Source organism: Camelus bactrianus, chromosome 5 (genome assembly GCF_048773025.1).
Source record: "Camelus bactrianus isolate YW-2024 breed Bactrian camel chromosome 5, ASM4877302v1, whole genome shotgun sequence".
In the NCBI taxonomy this organism is placed as follows: domain Eukaryota; kingdom Metazoa; phylum Chordata; class Mammalia; order Artiodactyla; family Camelidae; genus Camelus; species Camelus bactrianus.
In genome coordinates, this window is record NC_133543.1 from 16,509,670 (window position 1) to 16,534,407 (window position 24,738).

Genomic DNA, 24,738 nt, shown 5'->3' on the forward strand with positions numbered 1-24,738 from the left:
GGCCTCGACTCCCCCCTGTGGGCCAAGCTCCCAGCTTCTGGCCAGCTGCCCGACTCAGAGGGAACTGCAGGTTTTCCCCGGGTTTCTTGTAACATAAGAAGCAAAGATTACAAACGTAAGCAAACGCAGGGCAAAGTAAACGTGGCGAGGAGACGGGGAGGACACTGCCTGGGAGGCATGCTGGCCACACGCCAGACACGTTCAGGAGGGAGCGTGGGCTCCGGGTCACACTCACTCACCATGAAGTGACCAAAACCCTTCCCCTTCTGTTAATTTTGCTACAGTCTGGTTAAGAAACACAGGAATTCTTCCTTTTCAAAGTCTGCGAAATAACATGTCAGCTCGGAAAAGCACGATTTCCTTATCTAACGCTCTGAAAAATGAGAACATTACTCAGGACATTGATGAATGTTTGCTTAAAGATAGAGTTTCCCTGAGAGCAGAGAACCTGTCACGACCGGGACTCCACGCTTTAAGTTCACAGACCCTGACTTGGCTCTGTCACAGACGCAGCAGACGAGCACAAGGTCAGGAACCCTGGGCCCAGGGGTTCACTCGCCTGCTGTAGCCCCCCAGTCACTCAGGAGCCACGGGAAAGGCCACTCCACCTATAGGAAGACACACAGGGCGGATACGGGACTCACACGGGGACCACGTCTCCGGTGGAGGAGTGGCCCTGCTCTAAACCCCAAGGTGGAAGGTGGGTGGGCATGAGGCAGACCTGAGCCCAGGCCCCGGTCCTGGGGTGGGGTGGGGTGTAGAGAAGCTTCAGGTTCAGAGTCTGTGGACTCAAGTTTCAGACCTGGCTCTGTCACCACCGAGTGAGCAGGACTTGGGGGAAATATCCTCTGTGTCTAGGCCTCAGTTTCCCTCGTCAGTAAAATGAGGGGGACCCGAATTAAGAAGTTTTACTTTATTTTGGATCACAAACCTCATCTTCTACCTGTACTCGATGAGTGCTTTGTCTGAAAAACGCACACATACAGGTTCACAAGGCAGAGCTGAAGGACATGAGTGCTAACAGCACAGCCACCGCACCCTGCCTGGACGGGCAGACCCGCGGCCGCACCACTGCCCCAAACGTGGGACGGTCTTGGCTGGGAGACTCACTCTGTCCTACCCCAAGAGGTAGAATTAGGGCCAACAGGGAAGAATGTCAAGGGGTCCCCCGTCCCAGAGAACGCTGCAGACACCGGGCCAGCCCTTCAGGACCCGTGTGGGAGACAACGTAAGCCTCAGCTGGGCAGGTGGATGGCACACAGTTGGCCCCTCCTCTGCGTCTCCAAAATCCACCTCTGCAAACCCTGAGGTCTCCAGCCTCGGGTGACAGTGACGGCCCCCAGTGTAGACACACATGATCCAGCCAACGCAGCAGCCCAAAGACACAGCTGCAGCCTTACTGGAGTTTTAAAGTTAACTTATCCAAGTTTAAATAGACTATAAAAATTTTTTTATTTTCTTTGGGGGAGGGGGATAGGTAATTAGGTTTATTTATCTATTTATATTACTGGAGGTACTGAGGATTAAACCCAGGGCCTCATGCATGCTAAGCATGTGGTCCAAAGCCTTTTAAAGATACATTTAGAGAAATGTAGTTATATCCACTTTACGTAAAATTCAAAAACCTTGACTACAATTCCATTAGAATTGATCTACTTTCTGAGTGGAAGAGGGTTAAAAAGCACCTTCAGTTTCCAACAGCGTCAGTCCCGCAGGCAGGCCCTCCCCCAGCCTCACTCCTGTAAGAGGACTTCAGACCCCCGGGCATCTGGCCCACAACCACACCGCCAGTGAATGGGCAGGAGCAGGATGCGTGTCAGTATCCTCTTAATGAAGCTGCTGTGGTTCCCAGTAGTGTTACTTCAGCAAACTGCAAACTCAAAGGTTCTGATGTGATGCGGTGGCCCTGTGACTGCTTCCTGCACGTGAGCGGCCTCTCTTTCCATAAGAGGCCCTCTCTGATGCCACCGGAGTCACATCTGGTGCTAGGAGGTGGCTGCCCAGGGAGGGGGACCACCCCCTGAACAATCCTGAGGTGTGAGAGGGACCTCTGACTGGGGCAGTCGGTTCAGCAGAGCCAACCCAGGCATCCTCTGAGTCCGTGCCACCCAGCTGGCTGGCTGCCTCGGCTGCTGCCCACCTCCGGCCACCTCGACTGCTCCAGCCCCTCCGAATGCCCAGTGCCCTGCTCTCTTGGCCACACGTTGATCCTGTTGCTTTGACCTTGACTGAACCACGGTTACCTTGAAGTCTAAAGCCGTGCCCCCTACCCCCCCCCTGCTTCTAGTTAGAAAAACACTCAACAGAGTTTGTGCCACCGGAGTCAGACTGCGGCCAAGCACCTCTGAACTTTTAAATGACTGCATAGGTTTCTGGTTTTGTCTTTTTGTTAAAAAAAGCAAAACTTACAAAGGAAATAGGGCCTCTGGCCAATCCCCAGATTGGGTCCACGGAAAACTGGAGCCTTAGAATCTATGAAGGTTTTGGTTTGTTATTCAATAACCACTCGCATTATCCTGGGGCTGGAGACACACAGATAAGTGTCGAGTCCACTCCCTGGGCTAACAGACAGGAGAACCAAGGTCCAGAGGAGTGGAGTGATTTTTCCAGGTTCACATAGCCCTTGTTCTCCAGAACCAACCGACACGCCCGCTGCCCCGAGAGGTTTCTGGGGGCTGTTCTGACGTGAGGGGTCCGGCTGTGACGTGTCGACAGCGATTCTAACCGCTGTCGGGGGCAGAAGGCCCGCTCGCAGAAGTGCTTTCTCCGACACAACCACTGTCCCGGGGCTGCCAGGCCCGCAGAAGACACGCAGCGCGGCAGGTGGGGCAGAAGCCAGAAAACCAGTCCCCGAAGAGTTCTCTTTTTAAAATAAATTTAGCCTGGCTTTGCTCTTTTAATTCCCTGAAGTTGTAAAAAAAATAAAATTAACTAGAACAGATTTCAAAACAAAACCCCTGGAGACATAAGGACGGCTGTTTCATTTTTACCTAAGAGCCAAACCTCTGCAAAGAAGCCCAACCACCGTGGCCAGGTCCTGGTGCCCGAAACACCAAGACTCCTGGGAGTAGGAGGTGCCCGGTGACCCTGGACAGCGGCACAAACACTGCTGCATCTTTCCCTTCAAAAGGCAAACGTAATAGAATATTCACTAACGTGGCCAAGTTCAGCAAAAGCTGAGCCTAATGATCAGAAAGTCTCAACCACAAAAGATGTTCAGATAAAAAGAGCTGGTGCTTCTCTCAAGTTTAAACAGAACATTTACCAAGTACTTCAACATTTGGGTACAGTGACTGGAAGCAACAGCCTTTCTTACATTAAATGTGTATAAAATGATTAACAATTAGTATATTAATTGTTTGCCAAGAAACGAGTGCCTCTGAAATGGCTGTGTGTTTTACAAGCATGTACTACGTCACTGTGTGTGACTCTCACCAGGCCACGCTTACGCGGGCCACAGAGAGGCAACCACGCTGACAGTTCTGCTGCAGAGGGGCAGGTGCTGGACAGAAAACCAGCTTTTCTGTCTCCAGAGTCACCCCTGCACTGAGCACAGAATCTCATTCGTAGCGTCAACTCTCCTATTAAATCCTATCAATGAAGGAGAGACTGTACCAGCCCTAACAGACTGCTAGTTCTAAAATAAGAATAGTTAAAATTAATGGAATTTCTCTGAAGAACAGAAAATGGCACTAAGACTTTAGAGGGCCACTACCAAGGCCTTAGCCCTTTAAGACGCTTGCTAATGGCCACACTGCTGTAACCCGCAGCAACCTCATGACTGAGCTGCTGACACTCAACAGTAACTTTATTTACTAGAAGGATAAAGACAGACAGTCGGATAATGAAAGAAACTTACTTATTCAAAGAGAGAATACTAAGACACGTCTAGTCTAACATCAACTTTTAAAATAAAACTCTAAATTGGTACCCTGCTTACTACAGATCGCCGTGTTAGCGTAGGATGGATGATGCCTGAGGCAGGCCTGGGGTCTGGGCTGTTCCCACAGTGTGAGCAAAGTGTTCTGCAGGCATGGCTCCTCTTAAATAAAAGACCCTGAGAAACTGCCTGGCCTACAGGTGACGAGATAAGCCGTCCTGCCTTCCCTAAGGGCTTTTGTGACAAACTTCACAGAAAAGGCATTTCAAGAAGTCCCGCAGTCGGAACCGCAGAGAGCAGGATGGCGTGGCCACTGCAGTGGGCAGGGGAGGCCTCTTCCCGCAGCTGTGTCTACCTGTCGGCCATCTTCACCTCCCGCTGAAGCCTGCTTGCCTCTGAACACAAAACCACTCGGTCTGATGAGAAGGCTGTTCCAGGAGTGACTGCCCGGGAGGAACACGCTTTGTTTTTCTGTCTGACTGCTTCTCCCATAGTCTGCCTCTGTCTGACTAGTGACCACTTTGGATCCTCCCCAACAGACGTGAGTGATGTCTGGATGAACGTCGGATGTACCTGACGAGAAAACACAGGGCTAGAGAAAGACTGTGTGTGATGCTAGCCTGCCAACAATGGCCAGCACACAACTTTGTGTGCATCAAGCTTTTCAGCCTTAAAAACAAAATCAAAGAATGGAGACAGATCGGTAAAATAAGAGAAAGCCAATGAAGAAAAATTTTAAAGGAAAAGAGAAACAAAAACCTAAATATACAGGCGCCCAACTCAGGAGCTTCTGGCAAAGCGACAGATAGGGTTTCATAAGGAAAACCACAAGGGCACCAGTCAAGGTGAGCCTGAAAGTATGCAAAGCAGGGGGCCTGCCAGAAACGCTCTCCTGTCAGAACACGTGTTTTCTCCACCTGCTTTATCAGGTCATCAGTGACAGCAGCGTGCAGACCCTTGGGTTACAAGAATTCCATGGCAACTGAGTGCGGCTAAACACGCTTTAAGTAGCAGCAGGTACTTTCTGCTTTTGTCCCTTACGCAATTCAAAGGGCTTCACACCAAACAACATTCTCTCCTAAGTTTCTCATTTTGCAGGGAAAAAAGCAAAATGTCTCAAGAAAACAGATTAAATGAATTATTTAACTGTGGTTAACTTATACTTCTTGGGGTCCACTGTCAAAGTTCTTAAGTTCAAGAACAGGACACCCACTTAAGGACACATCTTCCAAGGGGATGCTCACAGCTGCCACACCCTGGACGGCTTAGTTCCACCTTAAAGCCAGATTCTGGGCCCTCCCCTGTGAAAACCACCGCCATCAAGTATCTGTGAAAGAATGTCAACTTTACTGCGTTTTTTTTTTTAATCATGTATTCTCATTAAGAAGAAGCTACCATGGTTAAAAAACAAACCAAAAAAAGAGTCAGCACAGGCCAGCAGCCTCTCAAAAGAGACGTGCAACCTGGTTCCCACCTGGTGTGTCACCTGACAAACGATGGCGCCTCCTGGACCCTCTTCCCTCGCCCGGGAATGACTACGCTGACTCTAAGTGGAAAGTGTCTTGTTCAGACACGAGTGACTGTCGTCACCAGTGCACAAGTCAGCTGGATTTTGGAAGAGCAAGTTACTGTTGACAGCACACCTGTCACTCGTGTCCCTGTGCGGTGCCAGGACTGCCGGGTGGAGGTGCCTCCGCAGAGCGAGACAGCCTCCCCTGCTGAGCCTATGGTCAGTTGGGGTGGGTGTCCAGGCAGCAGCTCCACAACTGATGGAGAGACCACCAGGATTTAAGAGCCTGATGCTCCTGTGGACATGGCTCTCATCACAGCTTCTTTCATTGCAGTGAGCTCCTAGGGTCACATGGGAGCCACGAGCCTGAACTGAGCCGGTGGCTCCATCTCACCTGGGGCCACGTCCCACGGTGCCGTCCACCAGAAGGGCGCCACTGAGCTCATCTTAACGAGGGTCACCCCTCTTCCCCCCGTCTCTGGAGCTCCAGATGCTCGCAGGACTGGCAGGCAAGTGGGCGAGGGTCCCTGGGCTGCCCCACATCTACACGTGTGCTGGGGCACAGAATGGCATCCGTGCTGCCCTGACAGGCGCCCAGGGGCCGGGGGCCATGGCACGTCTGGAGCCAGTGGGGGAGATCATCAGCTGGTGTAGCATCTATGTTGTCAAGCCGTGGGCCGCACCAGACGTGCACGTGAAGCCGTGTGCTAACGCCCACCTATCTGACACACAAGGGAACTGAGGCTCAGAAGCTGCCATAACTTGGCGAGGTTCTGGAGCAGGAAAGCGCTGTTCTAAGACTTGCCCGCCTCTACCTCCTGGCCAACTCAGCTGCCAGTGGGAAGCACAGTGAGAACCTGATGTAGGATAGCTGCGACAGCAAAGGGGGCTTCACCCTGCCATGCCCCGTGGACTTGCAGGAAAAAGGGACTCCCTTTCCCTGCTGCCCACAGACCATCTGCCCAGCGCGCCGGGGCCCCAGGCCTGGCTCACCTCTTTGTGGGAGTCTTTGTGGGCTTCCAAGGTCTTCATGATCGTCAGCTCGGCATAATTTTTAAACCTTGCAGGCTGGTTCCTCAGAATTTCCCGTAAAACTCTCAGTGCCAGTGCCCGGATGGAATGCTGGAGCACAGGAAAAAAAGATGTCAGCAAACACAGCAGTCGGGCACCTCGCAGACACTGTGACATGGATCCAACGCCACTGGACACAGGCTCTCCAGACAGCCAGCCCTGTGAGTGCAGGCCTGTGGTGACCATCCCAGACCCCACACCTCAGAGCGACCCCATACAGGCTTCCCGAATGAGTCAAAGGAGAGCAACGAGGCCGCCACACCAAAGTTCAAGAGGCTCAGCTGTGCAAGGGACCCTCCGGTAAACCCACGGAAGGACAGGTAAAAGGCATCTGCGTGCTTCACCCATGTGGCCCGGGAGACGTGGACTCTCTCAGGGCAGCTGTAGGTCTGTAGTGACCCCTGACCTCCCACGCGAGGAGTCACGGGGAGGGAATCTGCACAGGCCTCAAGCTGTCTGAGGACCGAGTCATGCATCTGGAGGAGAGCCATTCCAAACACAGTCCTGATCTCGGTAAAAGAGACGGGGTTTACGCCAAATAGAGCCAAAAAGTACATCCTGATTCCCTGTCACTCCCCTGTACGATTCACACGAACACGCCATCTACCTGCCCTCCACCTGACACCACTTGTCCCCCAACAAGCCCGACAGCAGACGTGCTGCAGCAGCCAACGTGTACTTTGTTTTAAGAGTTAATGCAGGTCTTCTGTCACTGCCCCTCCACCTCTGCCCACCCTACACCAAACCATTAATCCCAAGCCAGAAAGTGATCAGAGTCACCATGATGTTTGCCCATCTGCCACCCAAGCTGCCACAGCACTGTGACCCTGGGCAGGACCTTCACCACGGGCATGTCAACCTCCTAGAAACCTGCCTGGCCCTGCCCCTCAAGCTGCTCTCCACACGTAGCTTTGTTTCTCTTTGCCTACGGAAGCCCAGAGCAGAGAGATGACTGAGGGAATCCCAACACCTATTCCTGCTGCCACATGAGGGCCCAGTGGCTCAGGTGGGAGAAGGCAGGCTTCAGCAGAGCACTCACTCCTGCAAGAGTCACCTTAGGTGCGTGTGTACAGTGCAGACCGGGCGGATGCAAATGCCCAGTGCGTCACATCCGAATGTCAGTGTGGAGAAGGTTTTTTTGTTTCACAAATAATAATGGGCAGTAACAGACAACAGTAATAATCTACGCGTCTGGCCCCTTTCACCTGACCAGTCAAGGTTACTGAGCTGTTAACATGTGCAGTGGAACCAAGTCGGACCTGCATGGAACAGTGGGGCCTTCAAGAAAACAAACCTCTATTTCTCAACTGTACATGACACACAAGTAAAACTCGTGAGGAAAAAAGCCCGTCATAAAAACCCCATTCTGTGCTAACAAAGTGGGAGGGAAATTTGTTACAGTGACCTGATGCAGGAACAAGTCTCCCTCAATGACCAGGAGCCCAGTTCCCGGAAAACCTGCGGCTCACCAGGTAGAGGCCTGTCTCTGACAAGGAAGTGACCTTGCTACGTGGTGCTCAGAAAGTCTGGAAGTGTTGGGATGTAAAGAGGAAGCACAACCCAGAAAGGAAAGCGGAAGCCACACCCAGCAGGAAGCGGACTTAGAGGTGGCAGCCTGGGCCCTCACGTCTTTGTCTCCGAGCGTCTCCAGCAGCAGGAGCAGGATGGTCTTGAAGTGCTCCTCCCAGACGCCCAGGCTGTCCTCCCGCGTGACCTTGAGCAGCTCCAGCAGGGCGCCCTTGCGCTCCTCCACGCGCTCGTTGTGGTTGGACAGCTCTTTCAGCAGGTCGGCCACCAGGTCCGAGTGGTCGATGGGCACTTGTCAGACACACAAGACACAGGTTACTGTGGAAGGAGATGCTCAGCCTGCTCCCTGGGCCCCAGCCCTGCCCTGGGGCGCTGGCCCCGCACTCACCCTCGGCAGGGCGCCTCCCAGATCCCGCGGGGCGTGACGACACCAGCCCAGCATAGGCGTCAGTGTCTCAGCCCACCTGACCCCCTGCTTTCCCTCCTACTTCGCACAGGGACCGCTGCCTCCTCTTCCCAGCTCTGTGCCCTGCACATCCCTACATGCACCCTCAGTCAGGCCCCACTGGGAACAGCCTCTCACTCCATCAAATCCACAGGGTGCACTCATCTTCCTCAAGGCCCTGCACCACTGCATCCGATCCATTAATGCCCAGTCCCTCCTTGAAGGCCTGGAGCCCAAACACACACCAATCAGGGGTTCAGGCTACCCCCAGACTGTCTGTTCAGGGCACAGCTGCTTGCAGGGACCTGACTGAAGTTCACATGGCAGAGAGACACATTCTTTCTCTTTCTGTGTTCTTTTTAAGAGAATCCAACTCTGAATGGTAACTTTAAACAGAAAGGATGAAAATACAAAGAGAAATCATCAGGAGCCCCAAATTTATATCTGCTTATTTTTTTTAGCTTCTAAGATTGGAGGCCGTACGTGTGTTAGGGTCCTCTTGTTTCCCTCGACACCCTACCTCTCTCTCTCAGCCTTTTTGTGTACAGCTGGTAAATACAGTACAGCCAGTGCCCTAATCTCTAGTCTGTCCAACAAACAAGTTAAGTTAAACGATGCAGTGATTCCATGAGCAGTGGAAGGAACAGCCCACTCCTAGAAAGCGTGACAGGCACAGCCTCCCTCTCGTCTGTGAAACAGGCCTGGGTGCAGACGGCAGTCCACAGCCAGGGACCGTGCTCTCCAACCCTGCAGTGACTCTGCTCCTGGACGGCTGCAAGCCTCCTCCTCCCTTTCAGGGTCCATCCACCCTGCCCGACCCACAGAGACAGCGCGACTCCTTTATCCTGACCCACTAAGCCTGGCCCCCCCCACTGCTGCGATCGCCACGGGCTGTTCCTGACAGGCCTTGGGCTCTCAGGCCGCCTGCTGCGTCCCTGGTGAGCCACACGCTTCATGCCACACGGCAGACATTCAGTGAGTGCTACCTGTTTACAGCTGTGGTTCGAGGTTCTAACCTAACTCTTCACTCAGAATTGAAATGCAACACGAAATGACAGGCTTGGAAACTATACATACATATGTATGTGATTTCTAAAGAGTAACTATTGAGTGGAAATGAACCAAAATATGTGGACCTTACAGAGAAGTGAAAACAGGAAAACTCAGGTCCGAGATACAGCGCCACCCCAGCAACGTCAGACCCGCCACCACCAGAACCCCCACAGCCCACAGACCCCTCCCATGCGGCCAGACCCTCTGCCAGAACCCTCCCATGTGGCCACAGCCCGCCGCCACCAGACACCCCACCGCCAGACTGACCTCCGCGCAGCTGTTCCATGTCGTCGTCGAACACAGCCTCCTTGAGCGCGCTCTTGTCGTAGGCGCCTGCGGGCTCAGCATAGGGGTACGGGCTGTAGTCCCGTGCCCGCGGCCCCGGGAAGGCGCGTGGGGGCTGGGTGTTGAGGAGGGAGGTCTTGTTGTCCAGGGCCGTCCGGCCTCCCTCCACCACGTCGCTGCTGCCCCGGCCCTCACTGGCCCCGCCGTCGCGGCCCACCTGGAGCACAGCACGTGGTCAGTCCCGGGGACGGTCAGTGACCTTCCCTGCACATGTCCACCCGCGTGTGCGGCACCCAGACACTACCCCTGCAGTCGGCCCCTGCCCCCAGGACAGCCCCCAGTGCCTCAGTCTGTGAGTGATTTATCATAAACTGCAGTCAAGGGAACAGGACAGGTGTGACACCTGTCCATTCACCAGCTTACACATGCTGCCTGGTATTCCTACCTGATGATTAACTGTACCCCCCACGTTTTTTGACAGGTTAGTAATGGGAGACTCTGCAGGGTGGAGGTGGAAGGCTGTTCACCCCATATCCCCAGGGCCTTAGGAACCCCGCTTCTGTCACCGACAGGAGGGTCTTCCCTGAGGCCCTGCCAACAGAACACCAACGGATACACTCTCCCCGACTGCTACCACCAGGTCTAAAGTGGCCCCCCAGTGTGTCCTCATCGCCACAGTGGGGGCTCGGGGCCCCAGCAGGCCCTCCTCCCTTGGGTAGTTCTGACTTCACTCCAAGCCAAAGAACAGGTCTTTAATATTTTCTGAGTATTTTTTCCTAATGTATTCTGAATCTTGTCTTCAACAATTTACAGCTGAGGACCTCCAGCCCTGCGGTCACGCTTCTGACCTTCACTTTCGGGGCCTGCTCCCCCGGCGCACTCTGGCCCCCATGCAGGTGACAGAGCAGGTGTGGCTGGAAACAGCACAATAGGACGTGACCGCAGAGCAGTGGGGGCACTTCCAGGTGGCCAGACCCAACTGGGAGGACCATGGCGTAGTTTTCACTTGTGCCATTCACAAAATCCCTCTCATTTTGTGCTTAGGCATTTGTTTTTACATTTATAGTAAATATATATATATATATATATATATATATATATATATATATATATATATATATATATATATGTCACTTAATCGTTTAATTTTTAAGTGCACAATTCAGTGACATTAAATACACTCACAATGTTGTGTAACCATCACCACTAGGTTATATTCTGGGTAAAACTCCCTCATATTCCACAACCAAAACTCTGACCCCACTAAATAATAGCCCCCCTCCCAGCCCTGATCACCTCCACTCTACTGTCTCTGACTGTGATGAGTCCTGGGGCTTTGTACACTGGAACCACACACTTCTGTCTTTCTGCGTTTGGTTTATTCCATTCATCACAGTGTCAAAGTCTGCTTATGTTGTAACACGTGTCAGAATCACACCCCTTTCTGTGGCTGAACAGAATTCAACCGCATGTGTAGCCACACTGTGTTCATGCACTTATTTACTGATGGAGACTTGCGTTGCTTCCACCTTTGGCTACCGTGATCGAGGCTGCTCGATCCCTGGTCCACACACACCGGTCTGGTCCCCGGACACACACCTGCAGGGACTGCTGGGATGCATCTGGTTTCGACACCTGCCCCCCCGCCACCCACCCCCACCAAGACTGTTACTAACATAGTTGCTAAGATAAAAACGAATATAACACACATATAGATATGAACAAAGTAAGACTTCATAGGGACTTTTGGTGTAAGATGTCTCATGGATGATTTTAATTTTTTCTTTGTAACTCTCTTCTACAAGTAAAATACGTTATTACTATAATGAAGAAATTATTTGTAAAAGGAGAAAGAGTTTTAAAAACTTCAGACATTTAAAAAATAAAGCTTAACTATCCTCATACTCATCACCTGTAACAACAACAAACTTGCCTTCTTAACCTTGTGCACCACCTGGTCTCTGTGTACGGCAGACTTTACAGAGTGGGAGTCCGAGGACCGAGGATCATGCAGTTTGCTCTCCTCACAGCGTAAGCAAGTCCCACGTTAAGGACGGTTTTTGTCACTATAATGCTTAACCACAGACTATTTCTTGTGTCCTATAACAGTTACTCAACTACTCCCCTTCTGCCGTCTTCCCTAACGTTTTTGTTTCCTGCGACTGTAAGTAACGCTGAAATAAACTACTTTGTGGAAATATCCACTTTCTCCCCTTTGCCGAGTCCATTACTCAGCAGAGGCTGCCCAAAGTTAGACCAACAGACAAAGGACATGGAATGTGGAATCTCCTCCATCAGATGCAGCCTTGCTAAGCATGTCCCAGGCCATCGTCTCTCCCGGGTCCTGAGGTCCCTCCACCTGCCGCTGAGTGCTGTGCCTTCCACTGGATCAGGGGAACGATCCAGAGGGAAGAGGGGCCTCACACGCATAACGCTGCCCACCCTGCTCCCCAGACCCTCTCCCGCCAATGTGTCCGTCGCCCCAACTGGGTCTGCTGGTCAGGACCTCCCCGGAAAGGGGGACACTGGGCCCGACTCTTGTATGTTCAGCGCAGTTTTAGATCTACCCTAGCTTCTTAGTAACACCTGGTCATCAGTGGCGGAGACGTCACTCTTCAATGTCACTTCCCTACCCGGTGCCACATCCTCTGGCGGGAACAGCCTCTGACACACGGTACCTAACTCGCACCAGCCCGGCGGCCCCGTCCCTACAGCGCTCCCTACTTCCTCCCTTTCACCTTCCCGCACGGCATTTTAACTGTGAAAAACTGGAAACAAAAGTAGGGCGCGAGGACGTGAGGATGGTCTGTCACAGAGGAGGAGCTGTCGTCCGTAGGGACGCCGACAGGGAGGGCGCCCGTCCTACACTAAGCAGGAACACAGCATGACTTCTACTTTGAAACACTCCACACACACCCCTACTCTATGGATGTGGAAGATACACCGAAAGGAACAGGAAAACACACACGGAAACGTTAGTGGTGTTACCTCCAAAGACGGTGATTTTTTTCTTTTCGCATTTTCTAAATCTCACATGCTGGCGATATATTGAGTTTTATAATCAGGAAAGTAACAGCTCAGTCATCCAGCTTCTCCTGGGGCCTCGACTGTTCCTGGCAGGATTCTGATTCCCTAATCAGGTCTGCACACCTCCCTCAAAATTCCTCACAGGCACTTTGGAAACCTCCGCTGTCCTCACCACAGCCAACGCCCAGGCCTCAGGCCCCAGGGCAAGTGGGAGTGGTCAGCAGGAACCCCCCCACTCCCTGCTAGCTACGGCCCATCCGCTCCACCAGGGCCCACAACTCACCCTCCCACGTCCCGAGGGGCCTGTGTCCCCAATAGCCCACCGTCTACTGCGGAGTCAACCCTTTCCTCTCAACTGGCCCCTCAGCCTGCAAATAGGTCAGGTCTCCCCCGTGTCAAAGCCCGAGTGACCCCCACAAGTCTCTCCAGTCCATACTCAAGTCACTCCTCAATGCACCAGAACCTCATTTCCACTCAGCTCTGCTCTGAACTCTGCCCACAAACTGCAACGGACCCCGGGAAAGACTGAGCCTGGAAACTGCAGACTGAAACTGGGTGTAAAGTCTATTTAAGAGAAAGAACACGGAGTCCAAACGGGCCCAACCTCAAAGAAAAGGTCTTGGATCTGCATCAAAACGCAAGTAAGCGAATGTGTGTTCCATGTATTTTGGATTAAAATAGTACATTTGATGCGGACAGGTTAAAAAAAAAGACACACCCCACCCCCATCTGACTTGACATTCCTGCACAGACCCCTGCTGCTGGCACGTCCTTCCTGAAAGTTCCCCTGAGCCTGCGGCCCCACCTTCCTCCCACCACCTGCGGTCCCTCTTCTACCTTCTCCTGCTCTGTCTCCCTCAGGGCTGATGCTCCTTAGGACCCGTCCTCACCTCCTCTGGGCTGGTCTCCCCCACTTTTCCTCAGTCACCACCCCAATCAGAGACCTAGACACAGTCTCTCACCCCCGTCCACAGCCCAAATCACCTGCCGCACCTCAGACTGCTCTACCCACAGGTCGACTGGACATGTCTGCTCAGTGTCACAGGTCCTGCAAGTCACACGCATTGGGCCCCGAGCTCGTCTCGCCCGAGGGCTCCTCTCTGAAGGAGATGCTGTCTCACCGAGCTGCACCTGCACCTACTCAGGTTCTCTCCTGTTTCTGCCCGTGCCCCACTCAGCCCAACTTTCTCGAGGACTGGTCTCCCACTCAGAGTGGGTGTGGCCATGTCATGTCCCTGGTGAAAAGTCCTTCAAAGACTCTCCAGTAGCCCCAGGGTGAGGTCAGGACGTTGGTGGCACCTGGCGGAGTTGCCAACAGGGCACTCAACTCCGCACTTCAGTTACCCTGTGCCATCCTATCCCTCTGCCTTCCCACAGGCCCCTCTTGGCTCCAGCCCACCCTCCACCACCCCCAACCCCCACACTTCAGCTCAGAGGGTGAAATCATCTCTGCGCAGATGCTTCCTGGGCACCAGGACCGGCCCTGACCACCCCTGCTGCACCCCAACTTCCCGCGAACCAGGCCGGGGTCTGGTGTAGACTTACTACTTTTATCTCAGCACAGAACAAAAAATGTCCAGGGTAAGTGAAAGCAAACTGAGAGAAAGGGCATTTAACATTCTTCACCAAGATAGCTGGGGGTTACTGAAATTTCGTAAAATTGCCTTGGGCGTCTGAAAATAATACTGTTCTAACTACAAGATAAAAATAAATTTGAAGTTCAGTAATTGCAGTGGCCAGTGTTTAGAACTATCACTTAATTGACACACAGTTCTCTCAGCCGGGGTGGTTATTATCCTTGATTGAGAGAGACCTCTGTCAGCCTGGGGGTACTTACGATATCACAGTCTTTTTTGCCATCCCTTTTAATTGGCTCGTTCAAATCCTCCTGGCTTCGAAAACTGAACTTTTCAATGGCTTCTGTCACTCCACGCAAAGAACTGTAGATTTCCTCAGAGTTCAGGTTCTCCGTGTCATAGTCCAGCATGCTAAAGGGCAAAGGTACTTTGTCTTAAATTGAGGTGTGGGTAGAAATTACTTCTAATAGTTTACAGATGTATGAATATAAAGACAGTTTCTGTAGGTGACGTGGAATGAAAAGGAGACACCTTTTGTTAAGCCACCAGCCCTGGACACAGGAAGAGCTGGCGGGAAACAGTAGTGACAGAAGAAGGCACGACTCAGTGACCACCAGTGACAACGCACGAGGCAACGACAGTGGAAAAATGACTTTCGTATCTTGAAGATGGAAAAAAGGAGTCTTGTTGTTACTGGTCTCAAATGTACAAATAAATTAGAGGAGGAATGGGCACCTTTGTTTTTTTTTTTTTTTCCACAGAGGGGATGTAATTAGGTTATTTATTTGGTTTTTCAGTGGAGGTACTGGGGATTGGACCCAGGCCCCTGTGCATGCTAAGCATGCACTCTACTACTTGGGCATACCCTCCCCCCGGAACAGGCACTTAAAAAGAAGGCTAGTGTTACAAACAAATTTCAAAGGAGCAAAGCACGTGACCTCAAGGGACTGGGTGGTGTCCCTGCAGGGCAGAGCCCTGTGGCAAGAGATGCCGCAAAGTCAGGCCCTCCCCACCGACAGGCTCCTGAAAGCCCCTGGGCCATCAAACTCTGCCAGTTTGTTTGGGCATTTACAACAAAAACAGACTTTGCACACACGAGGTCCTGGGTCCAATCCCTAGTACCTCCATGAAAAAACAATAGTAAATAAACCTAATCCGCCCCCCCACCACCAAAAAAGCAGATCTTGGGCAGATGAGTCGCATTTCCAAATGAGAATCTAAAAGCACTTCAAAAAGCAAGGAACAGTTTGTCCCTTACAGAAAAGTGACGTCAACTGCTGTTCTTTTAGACACTTAGCACAGCAAAACATGAGGTAAAGCAAAAATCCTAAATAGCCTCTAGGTGTGATGCAGTTTATGAGCAAGTGACCTTGAGATGTCTGAAAAGTCCATGGAAGCAGACAGGAGATCCCACGAACAAAAACCACCACTGTCCCTCACCAAGAACTTAAAAACAGAAGGAAAAGCACGGGGTGGGTACTGTGGTGTGAAGAAACCGGAACATGAAGACGCAGCCAACCAAGGGCAACTTAAAAACCGTGACTGAGCTGAGACGTCACTGGTTTCATGAAAAGATCAGGTGAGCTGCTGTAATGTAAAAGCAGAGTCCTGGGCCACACTGGAGACTTTGGGGGACACTGCCAAGAATTTCTGGCTGTAGGTAGGTAAGCATTCGACATTATGATGGAGGGCTAAAGAAAAGCCATCTTCCTGTTGAAACCAGGCACTCACTGGTGGGACCCTTCCTTCCCAAGGGCAACGGAGCCCGCCTGTGTGTCCCTGTAAGAGGGGGTTCCTGTTTACAGGGCTCCCCCACAGCCCCCCCACACCTGTCCCTTTTCTGGGATCAAGGGTCTGGGTGGATGAGTGAGACAAGATTTGAACAGCCCTCACTTGGAGTGGCCAGGACCCCTACTGACTCGGGGCTGACAAGCCAAGTGTCTTCCGAGGTGGCGCTGGAACTGAATCCGATGTCACTCTCAGAGATGGAGGCTATTTGCCTAAAACCGCAAAACTGGCCCAGATAAGAGCCCACTCTTCTTTCCTGATGAATCAAAGAAAACACGCGCCCCAACTGTACTTGGAGAGCTCACAGAAACACACGCCAACTCAAAGACTGGCTCTGGCATCAAAGAAAAAGAAATGTGAACCCGAGCACGTTTACAGCTCAAATTCCATGCACACACCAATGGGAGGCGGAATCAAAAACCTGAACAGAACTCAGGATTCCAACCCCTTCTAAGTTCACAAGGTCATCCGTCTGAGGCAAGATCCCTGCAACGTGAAGGAAGCACAGCCGAGGAGCACAGGGCTCCCTGACCGCTCAAGAACCCGCACACCAGCTTACGCGGGAGCAAGGGCATTTATACATCCGGCCAGTACGCTGTGTTCGTACGTGAGGACTGACATGACTTAAACAGAAAGTACGTACACAAGATGTAAAAGGATGCCTTAAAACACTTTTCATCGCAACAACCAAAAAGAACAGCACAGCTCATGCAGAAGGAAAAAAAAAAGGAAAGGATGAAGGATGGACAGGAGACGTCGGGTGGGACGTTCAGCTTTTTAAGGGATGTCACAATATTATTTTCCAAGTGTCGCTTCAGAAAATGTCAGCTTTCACAAAATTCATCTCATTCTTAACCTGAACTTAAATCTTAAAGTATTTCATTTCAGTTCACATAACTTTAGCATGATAGCAGCCTCTTTTTAAAATCAGAAAATAAAGGATTCTGCCAGTTAACATTCCTCCTTCTTACTTTCAATTGATAAACCCACTCAGACTTCCAATTTAGAAGTGTAAGACACATGACCCAGAACAATCTGGCAACACTTCTTTCAGACTCTCTAGCTTGAGGTCTGAAGACCTCCTTGGTCTGAAGCTCCAGGAAAGACAATGCTACTCTACTTGCTATTTTGTGTTTTGGCATCTGTGTTCTTTCAAATCGACACCCATGAGCCTTCATTTTGGAAGGAAAAAAGGAACCCAGGTATGCCATCATCAGGCAACCACAGATAATGCGGTCCCGACCAGCAGTACGTGGGGGAACAGAAAGGGACGAAGCCCCTGTTCTCAGCAGAGACGTGGCTGGGTCTGTCACCTGCCCCCGCATTCTGTCTTGTTTCAGCTCCAAGATACAATCCTTCGGGTTAAAGGCCAGGTCCTGGTTGCCTGTAAACACTGTGATTAGACTCAAGAAAGGCTCATAGGGTTCTTTAGATTAGGAAGAGTTGCTCAATCAGCCACTGTTCACTGACCTACGGTGTCACCCAGTGCTGGGGCAGAACGAAGCTCTGGACGTGCCCTGCTGGGAAGGGTCCAGATCACGGGGGCAGGCGCCAGGGAAAGACAAACTGGAGACAGGAAGTTTGCCTTCAGAGACTTTCTTCCTTGTTATTTTCTAGGGAAAAGATACTAGGCATGGACTAAAGGTAACTGTTTCTTGTTGTGAAATCAACAGGGTCTTGGCAGAGACGGATATAGCCTCCCTCTTAAGTTTTCTATAACCAGTAGGTCTTCCAGGTGTCAAGGTCTCCAGTCACCCCTCTGTCCCTCCGCTAGTTACCACAAGTCACAGCTAGTCACCAAGCACTGGCTGGATGACTGCACACACGACAGCTCTGGGAGCTCAGGACCCAGGAAGACACGGAGGCCAGCGTCCTGGGGGGCAGGCAGTAAACTGCTCGTCCGCTCTGGGGCCTGACTGACCTCGTGGAGCACCGCGGTGACGGTGACGTGCCTTACTAGCCCTGGGACGGCAGCCGCCTCACTGCCGCAACCTGGTGCATCCAGACACTCACTACGGGGTCCTCCAGACACTCTACAAGTTACTTCCAGAGCTGAGCTGTGAGTCTCAAAAGAAAGATGCTGTTAAAACATTTTGCTGACTTGTTCACCTTGGACGGTTTCGCTGTGTTGAGGATTCTAAAGCAGAAGGTACATCTGTGCAAAAGCCATCTCCCAAGCTTCAAGACTAACACACTTATGTCGTTGCAACCCCCTCATAGAGGGTACAACCTCATCTCCACTGCAGGAGGCGGCCGGGCCGCTCCAGGCTCTGCCCGTGTAACTAGGGTCCAGGGAAGGGCTTCTCTGACCTCTGGGCCATAATAAACAGCACCTGGGGACCCTCCTCTGTACCACAGACTCAGCGTCTGCCATGACTCCTGCCCCCCCCCGACTTCCTGACACGGCATACCCGATGGTGTGTGAGGGCAAAACAGCTCATGCTGAGGGCAGGGTTTCCTCTCGGGATCCGAGTCCTTGTGAGAGACATCAGGCCACGAGGCCGAGCACAGGGCTGAGAGCTGCGGGTGCAGAGAAGGGCAAGGCCCCTGTGCCACTGCGTGCGGACCCCTGAGCCCTAAGCAGGACACGGGACACTACCCACGGTGGCCCTGGCGTCAGGCTTTGCCCCAGCACTCTGAGGGCTGCGCGCCACGCTGAGCGGCCTGCCCACGGGCGAGGTGGTCTCCGTGCCCGTGACACAGGCTGCACTCGTGGGTTCGACAGACACCACGCACCTGCTCACACTTCTCCCCAAGGCTCCACCCCGCTGCTCAAGGCCAAAGCAGGGGCCACACCGGAGGCAGGAGAGGCTTCCCAGAGACCTGAGACAACCCTGGAAATGCAATAATATTGTGACACCTCCGACGAGCTGACAGCTGGCTGTTACCTGGGAGAGCAAGAGAGCCTGAATGTCTTGTGGGAGGGAGCAGGGCCGGGCTGAGAGGAGGGAGGCGTGAGCTTCGCCAGCCCCGCGGCGCTCCAGCCCCACGACCGACTGCAGTGGGCAGAGGGCAAAGTCAGAGAGAGAAACGGAGGGCGGGGCGCCACGCTTGGGTCAGAGCCCCGCTCCTCGACGAGGCTCCGTCAGAGTCAGTACCTCACCAGACATAGAGAGAGAACAGACTGCGTTTTACCATTCAGTCCTCAGGGAGACGTCTTCACTCCTTCCCCACCCAGCCAAGCATTTACTCCTCAAATCATACGGGACTTCAAGTGTACGAGAGTGTGTGTGCTTCCATGGGCACAAGTGCGTGGGAAGGATGTCACGAGCACTTACATGTGAAAAGTATGGATGTTTACTTTCAGATACTGCAATCAATTATTTTAGAAAGAACCAAAGAGGGAATTATGGGCCTTAATTCAAAGGGGATGACAGGGAGGACAGTGGGAAGACCAAGCACTCGAGCACAGACAGGTGCCCAGCCGGGACCCCTGGGGCTAGTCCCTTCAGAGAGGACAGCAGCACCCCTGGGGCCAGGAGCCGGGCCCTGCGTCTTCCGTTCCCATCGCAACACAGGGTCAGAGCTCATCCAGATCACCGATCCCCACTTCCACACAGCGCTGATAGGCTGGGCTGGCCTGGGCCTGACTGCTGCTGTGATCCTACAGATCCAGGCACACCGGGACCCGAGGTGGGGGCCAGACCCCGAGCAGCACCGCCACCAGCCATGCCTGTGCCGAGGAGAATAGTGCAGAGGACAGCCCTGCAGCCTGACGGAGGACTGGGTGCCCCAGCCGGACTCTGCGGCCAGGAGGATGGAGGCGGGGGCTCCCAGCAGCCTCCACTCTGGTCCCCTGATGTGATGACTGTGAAATCCAACCCCAAATCACGTTGACTGCAGGGTCACAGAGTATCTACCTACTCAGGGCCCCACAACACGTTCACCGAGAATGTGCCGTGGACCAGAGTCAGGACCACCACCCACTTTTATCTCAAAAGGAAAGGGCTTGCCCGAATTTCTGAAGCCCCTAGCAACCCTATGTTTCATGTGACATAAATCACATTGGGTAAAATGAGCTAAAATAGAAACAGGTGCTTAGTGACCAAACGCCCCAGGCCATGTCTTCTGTCCACACTTGCCCGGAGAGTGTTCACCTGCTGGAGGAGCGGTGATTCCGCCCTCCCACAGAAACAACAGCTGACGGAGCGTTTCACACACGTCTGCCCTCTGAGCTATGGCCTCTCCACTAGTACTGGGTTGATAAAAATGAATTCCTCACTAGTGACTTGTTTAAAAAAAAAAACAACTACCAAATTAAATGTGTCCATCATTTTAGAATATTTTATTACTACCATAATCTGAAGGTAGAATTTTAGTACTAAAAAAAATACTAGTTCTATTTTTGATACTCCAAATTAGATTAAAAACAAATAACTGGCAATAAAAGGCTAACATCACATGATCAAGATGATTCCAAAGAATAGCAGGTCATAGAAGATAAATGTTTCCAGAGCACTGCTCAGAAAAATAGCTGAGATTATATCCAGTAGAATCTATCACCTACTCAGAATGTGGTAACCTAGTATGTTCTCCTCTTTAGTGCAAGAGTTCATTTCTTTTTACAAATCTCCTAGTAGAAACTATGTGGCCTATTTGAATATTCCCAGTGATATGACCACACAAGGCAGCTTTTCCTAATTCTGGACGGTTTCAGTTGTGAGAAAAATCATTTATTCTGTTGAGTTCAAGTTGGCTAAGGCCGTTCTGGCTAGTTACACACTGACTGAGGGTACGTTGTTTAAAAAAAGAAACTATACAACTAATTCCTGAAAGAAGGAGTCACTGATAAAATATTTAGGCTATAGTCGGACTTCCTAATACTGAAAATAATTCTCATTTCTTCCACTGACCTGTGGACCTAAGAGTAAAAATTCAGATCAGACCAGTTAAGAATGACTGGTAACCTGGAAAAATACATTAGATTTTTAATTTGGGGATCCATGAAGATTAATACTTAGCCAGTTGTTACCTCTGATAGATTATGCTAGCAGCCCCCACCAGCCTTTTACTTAGACTATTAGTACATATAATAATAAAACACTTAATTTGAGTTTTACCTTTTGTTCATGACCTAAAGAATGTGTTAATGAAGTAACTAGAAGATAAGACACGTGAGCTGTGTGTTGTGGAAGAACAGATTACTCACATTGCAGAAGCGTCACTTCTAAACAGAAGGAACAATTTACAGAGAATACTGTTTTCCATAAAATTCTCCCCTACCCAGAAAGAGAATGCTATGATTTTACTGGCAACACTGGGGTCATTTAAGACAAGCCATATAATTTATATCCAGATATTAACATTTAAAAGACAGCCGTTTGAGCCTCAGTCAGACTTGGGGAAAGTCGAACATCTTCATTAGCTTCTGGTCTCCACTAATGGTACTCGACGTCCCCCTGCTCAAGTCAGGACAACACAGCCATATCTGGAGACACCACGCCACACTTCACTCCACCTGAATACAGCACCAGGACACCTTAGGAGGTACCCTGGATACCCAGTATATTAAACATAAGGCTATGTTTAAACTAAACATAGTCCACACACACTAGGACACTATAAATACACAAAACAATTTGTTTCTCCAAGAGAGAAATACAAATTTGACACATCCCAAAATATTTATATGATAACTTGAGAAAGGACAGAGGGGTTTGTAAAACCCCTGATCATTTCAAAATCTAGATTTAAAGGCACTTATGTCTTGAAATCCTACTAAAGAGGTAACTCCTAAAGGGATATGGCATACTTGTGGTATTTTCTTACAGTTTTCAGATCCTGGTGTCAACAAATCGAGAGACAGCTCTGATTCTTGTTAGTGGCCCCAAAGATTGGTACTTCCCAGAGATAAGCATGGCTTATATGACTCTGACAGGTGCAGGCAGTGGGCTCTTTCCTAAAAAGTGGGCCTACAGGGCCACGCTCCGCATATGGCCATGGGAAACCAGCACACAGCAGGGGGGTCCGAGAGCTGCTGTACAGGGCCCGCTAAAGGCTCTGGTCTCCAGACAAAGCCTTTCTCTTTTTAATTTGCTGCCTCGGACTCTGAAGGCCAACATTCACATGGTCCCAACAGAAGTCTGCAATGCTGATCCAGTCTCTGTCCTCGGTTCTGAACCTACCCTCCAGAGCCGCATCCTGTGGCCAACGTGACCCCAGGTGACAGCAGCCATGTGTGGGATGGCCACGTGGTGGGAAAGCCACCCCAAACTATGCGTGGGCTGATTACATGATTGCCTTTGATGACCGAAAACCTTCAGGGGTTTCTATCACATACAGAATAGGTGATGAGTCTCTAAATGGTTCCTATGTGGAACAGTACTAAATGTTACCTTAGTTTAAAAATCTTTAAAACATTAGGAAGTGTTTAGAGCTAGAAGAATCTCAGAAACCACGCATTTCACAATACCAGTTACTCGCTTTGCCCAAAATGACAGAGTTCAGATCTGGTGAGGAATAGGACCCATGGCCTCCCGGTGCCACACACTTTGGGGACTAAGCTTGGTCTAAAACCCTAGAAACAGGCTGACGGCTGTTGGGGTGCTTGCGTTTCCCACTCTGTTGAAATGGCTTTACCTTGGAGACAGGCCCCCATGGGAGCAGTTGGTGGGTGAGGTCAGGGGGCTGGTCCTGCTGGTGTGTCGGGACGGAGTCCGGCCGATCGTGCTGCTCGGGGAGCCCTGGGCGAAGGTGGGAGAACAACATCACACAAGGGGTCAGCACGGCACAGCCCCACCTCTCCCGAGCCCTGGGCCCACATGAGGCTAACTGGGCAGAGTCTGCACAATCAGGGTGCTTCCTCCCAGAGTCGTACGGCCTATTTTAAGTGCACACAAACCAGAAGTGGATGGAGAACTGTCGCACAAGCACCCCTAAAGCTGAGTGAGTGAGGCTAGCTGTGCTGGAGCAACAACAGACAGAGTTACCACTTGTATCTTCACAGTGCGACAGAAGAGGTAACTGAGTGACTGAATGACCGAGTACAAGTCCAACTGAACAACCTAACCTGAGAAAAAGGCCGTATTTAACTACCAGGTGTGTTCACTCACTGGGAGAGTGGCAGGGTCAGATGAGGCCCCATGCCTGAGAGCCACCATCACAGAGAGAAGAAGCAAGCCACCACCCATCAGCGTAAGTTCTAGACAAGGGATGGGGTCACAGGGCACTCACCACACTGGTGTTACTGGAGTTCTTGAGGTGGTTATGCAGGAGTTTGGTGGCACCATCCTGGAATGTTTTTGGCAAGGCACCAAGTAACATTGTAAACTCAGGAGTGTTCAATTCAAACAGAGAGATTAGCACGATTTGTGCTGCCTAGAAAAAACATGATTAATTTCTGTTACTACGATTGCAAATCTTGGTCAAACGCTCATTAAGATTGTTTTTAAGAGGAAACTCTTTTGTACGACTAGAATAATAAGAGGGCATCTTCACCATAAGAAACAAAAACAAACCACACCTGGAGAAAACAGTGTCATCAACCGTAACTAACATATAAACTTCAATATGGCAAATAAGCCCTGCTTCATTCAACAGCCTGGGCATCAGGTCCTGTAACTTCTCCTTAGCTGTCAAGTACTCGGAACAAAGCTGGTAAATATGTAAATCAAACAACCAAAGATTTTTAAAAGACTTAAGGACTATTTGCTCTAATACATTAGCACTGGACAAGGCTCCCAGGGTACCCTGGAGAGAACAGGTTTTTCTTTTTGGGGGGGTGTAATTAGGTTTATTTATTTATTTACCTATTTATTTTTAAACAGAGGTACTGGGGTTTGAACCCAGGACCTCATGCACACTATGCACACAGTCTACCATTGAGCTATGCCCTCCCCTTTAGAGAACAGATTTCTAAACAAGCTACCACTGGGTTATCTTGAGAAACCACTTTTCTTAGTGACTGAGAAATAATTAGAAGAAGAGAGAGCTAAAGTACACCTGAAAAACTCGTACTTTTACATCTATGCATTGAGGCAGACCAGATTTATATGGTACTGTTTTTTATCAGAGACAACAGGTGCAGGACTGCTTGTCATCACTTAGCAGCAATGGAGGGGGAAGCAAGTGGCTACAGCGGCAGCACCGAGGAGACGCAGAGCCCAGTGAGTTAGGTGCTGCTGGCGGTGCTCGTGCTTAGGCTGAGGGGTTAGTTATGAGGGCTTCGATTTGGAAAAACTATGCCAAAAGAAAACTTTAGTAACTACTGACAGGCATTTTTTACAAATGTCTAAGAGCCAAAAGAAAGGAAAACATATGAAAATCATTATGAATATTATGAAAACATTTGGAAAATGTTTATTTTTCCAAAGACTGTAATTCTTAGGTTTGCAATAATTATTCTAAATATCTTCCCATGATACAGAATATTACATAAAAACATGTTCGCTGAGAAATGCTTTAGAAATAAACAAAATATTTCAGTATTTTTATAACATTAAAATTAATTCTAGGTACAGTTAAAACAAAACTACTATTGTGTACCTGGAGAAGGGGAAAAAAAAAACCCAAAGACCCAAATGTATTTAACCAAAAATAAAAAGTGATTATAAATTTTAAAATATCAGTAGAATAA

General features: G+C 50.6%; 1 protein-coding gene across 24 annotated transcripts in view; it reads right to left on the bottom strand.

Moving 5' to 3' along the window:
* CLASP1 (cytoplasmic linker associated protein 1) overlaps window positions 1-24,738 on the bottom strand; it is a 192,166-nt gene that overhangs the window by 10,858 nt on the left and 156,570 nt on the right. For all 24 annotated transcript variants that reach the window (XM_074363475.1, XM_074363474.1, XM_074363495.1 and 21 more), the window contains 6 exons: window positions 23,337-23,480; window positions 22,743-22,846; window positions 14,636-14,786; window positions 9,754-9,988; window positions 8,089-8,279; window positions 6,384-6,512 (listed from right to left, as the gene is read on the bottom strand). In XM_074363475.1, coding sequence (XP_074219576.1) covers window positions 6,384-6,512; window positions 8,089-8,279; window positions 9,754-9,988; window positions 14,636-14,786; window positions 22,743-22,846; window positions 23,337-23,480 — 954 coding nt within the window. The remainder of the gene's footprint in view (window positions 1-6,383; window positions 6,513-8,088; window positions 8,280-9,753; window positions 9,989-14,635; window positions 14,787-22,742; window positions 22,847-23,336; window positions 23,481-24,738) is intronic.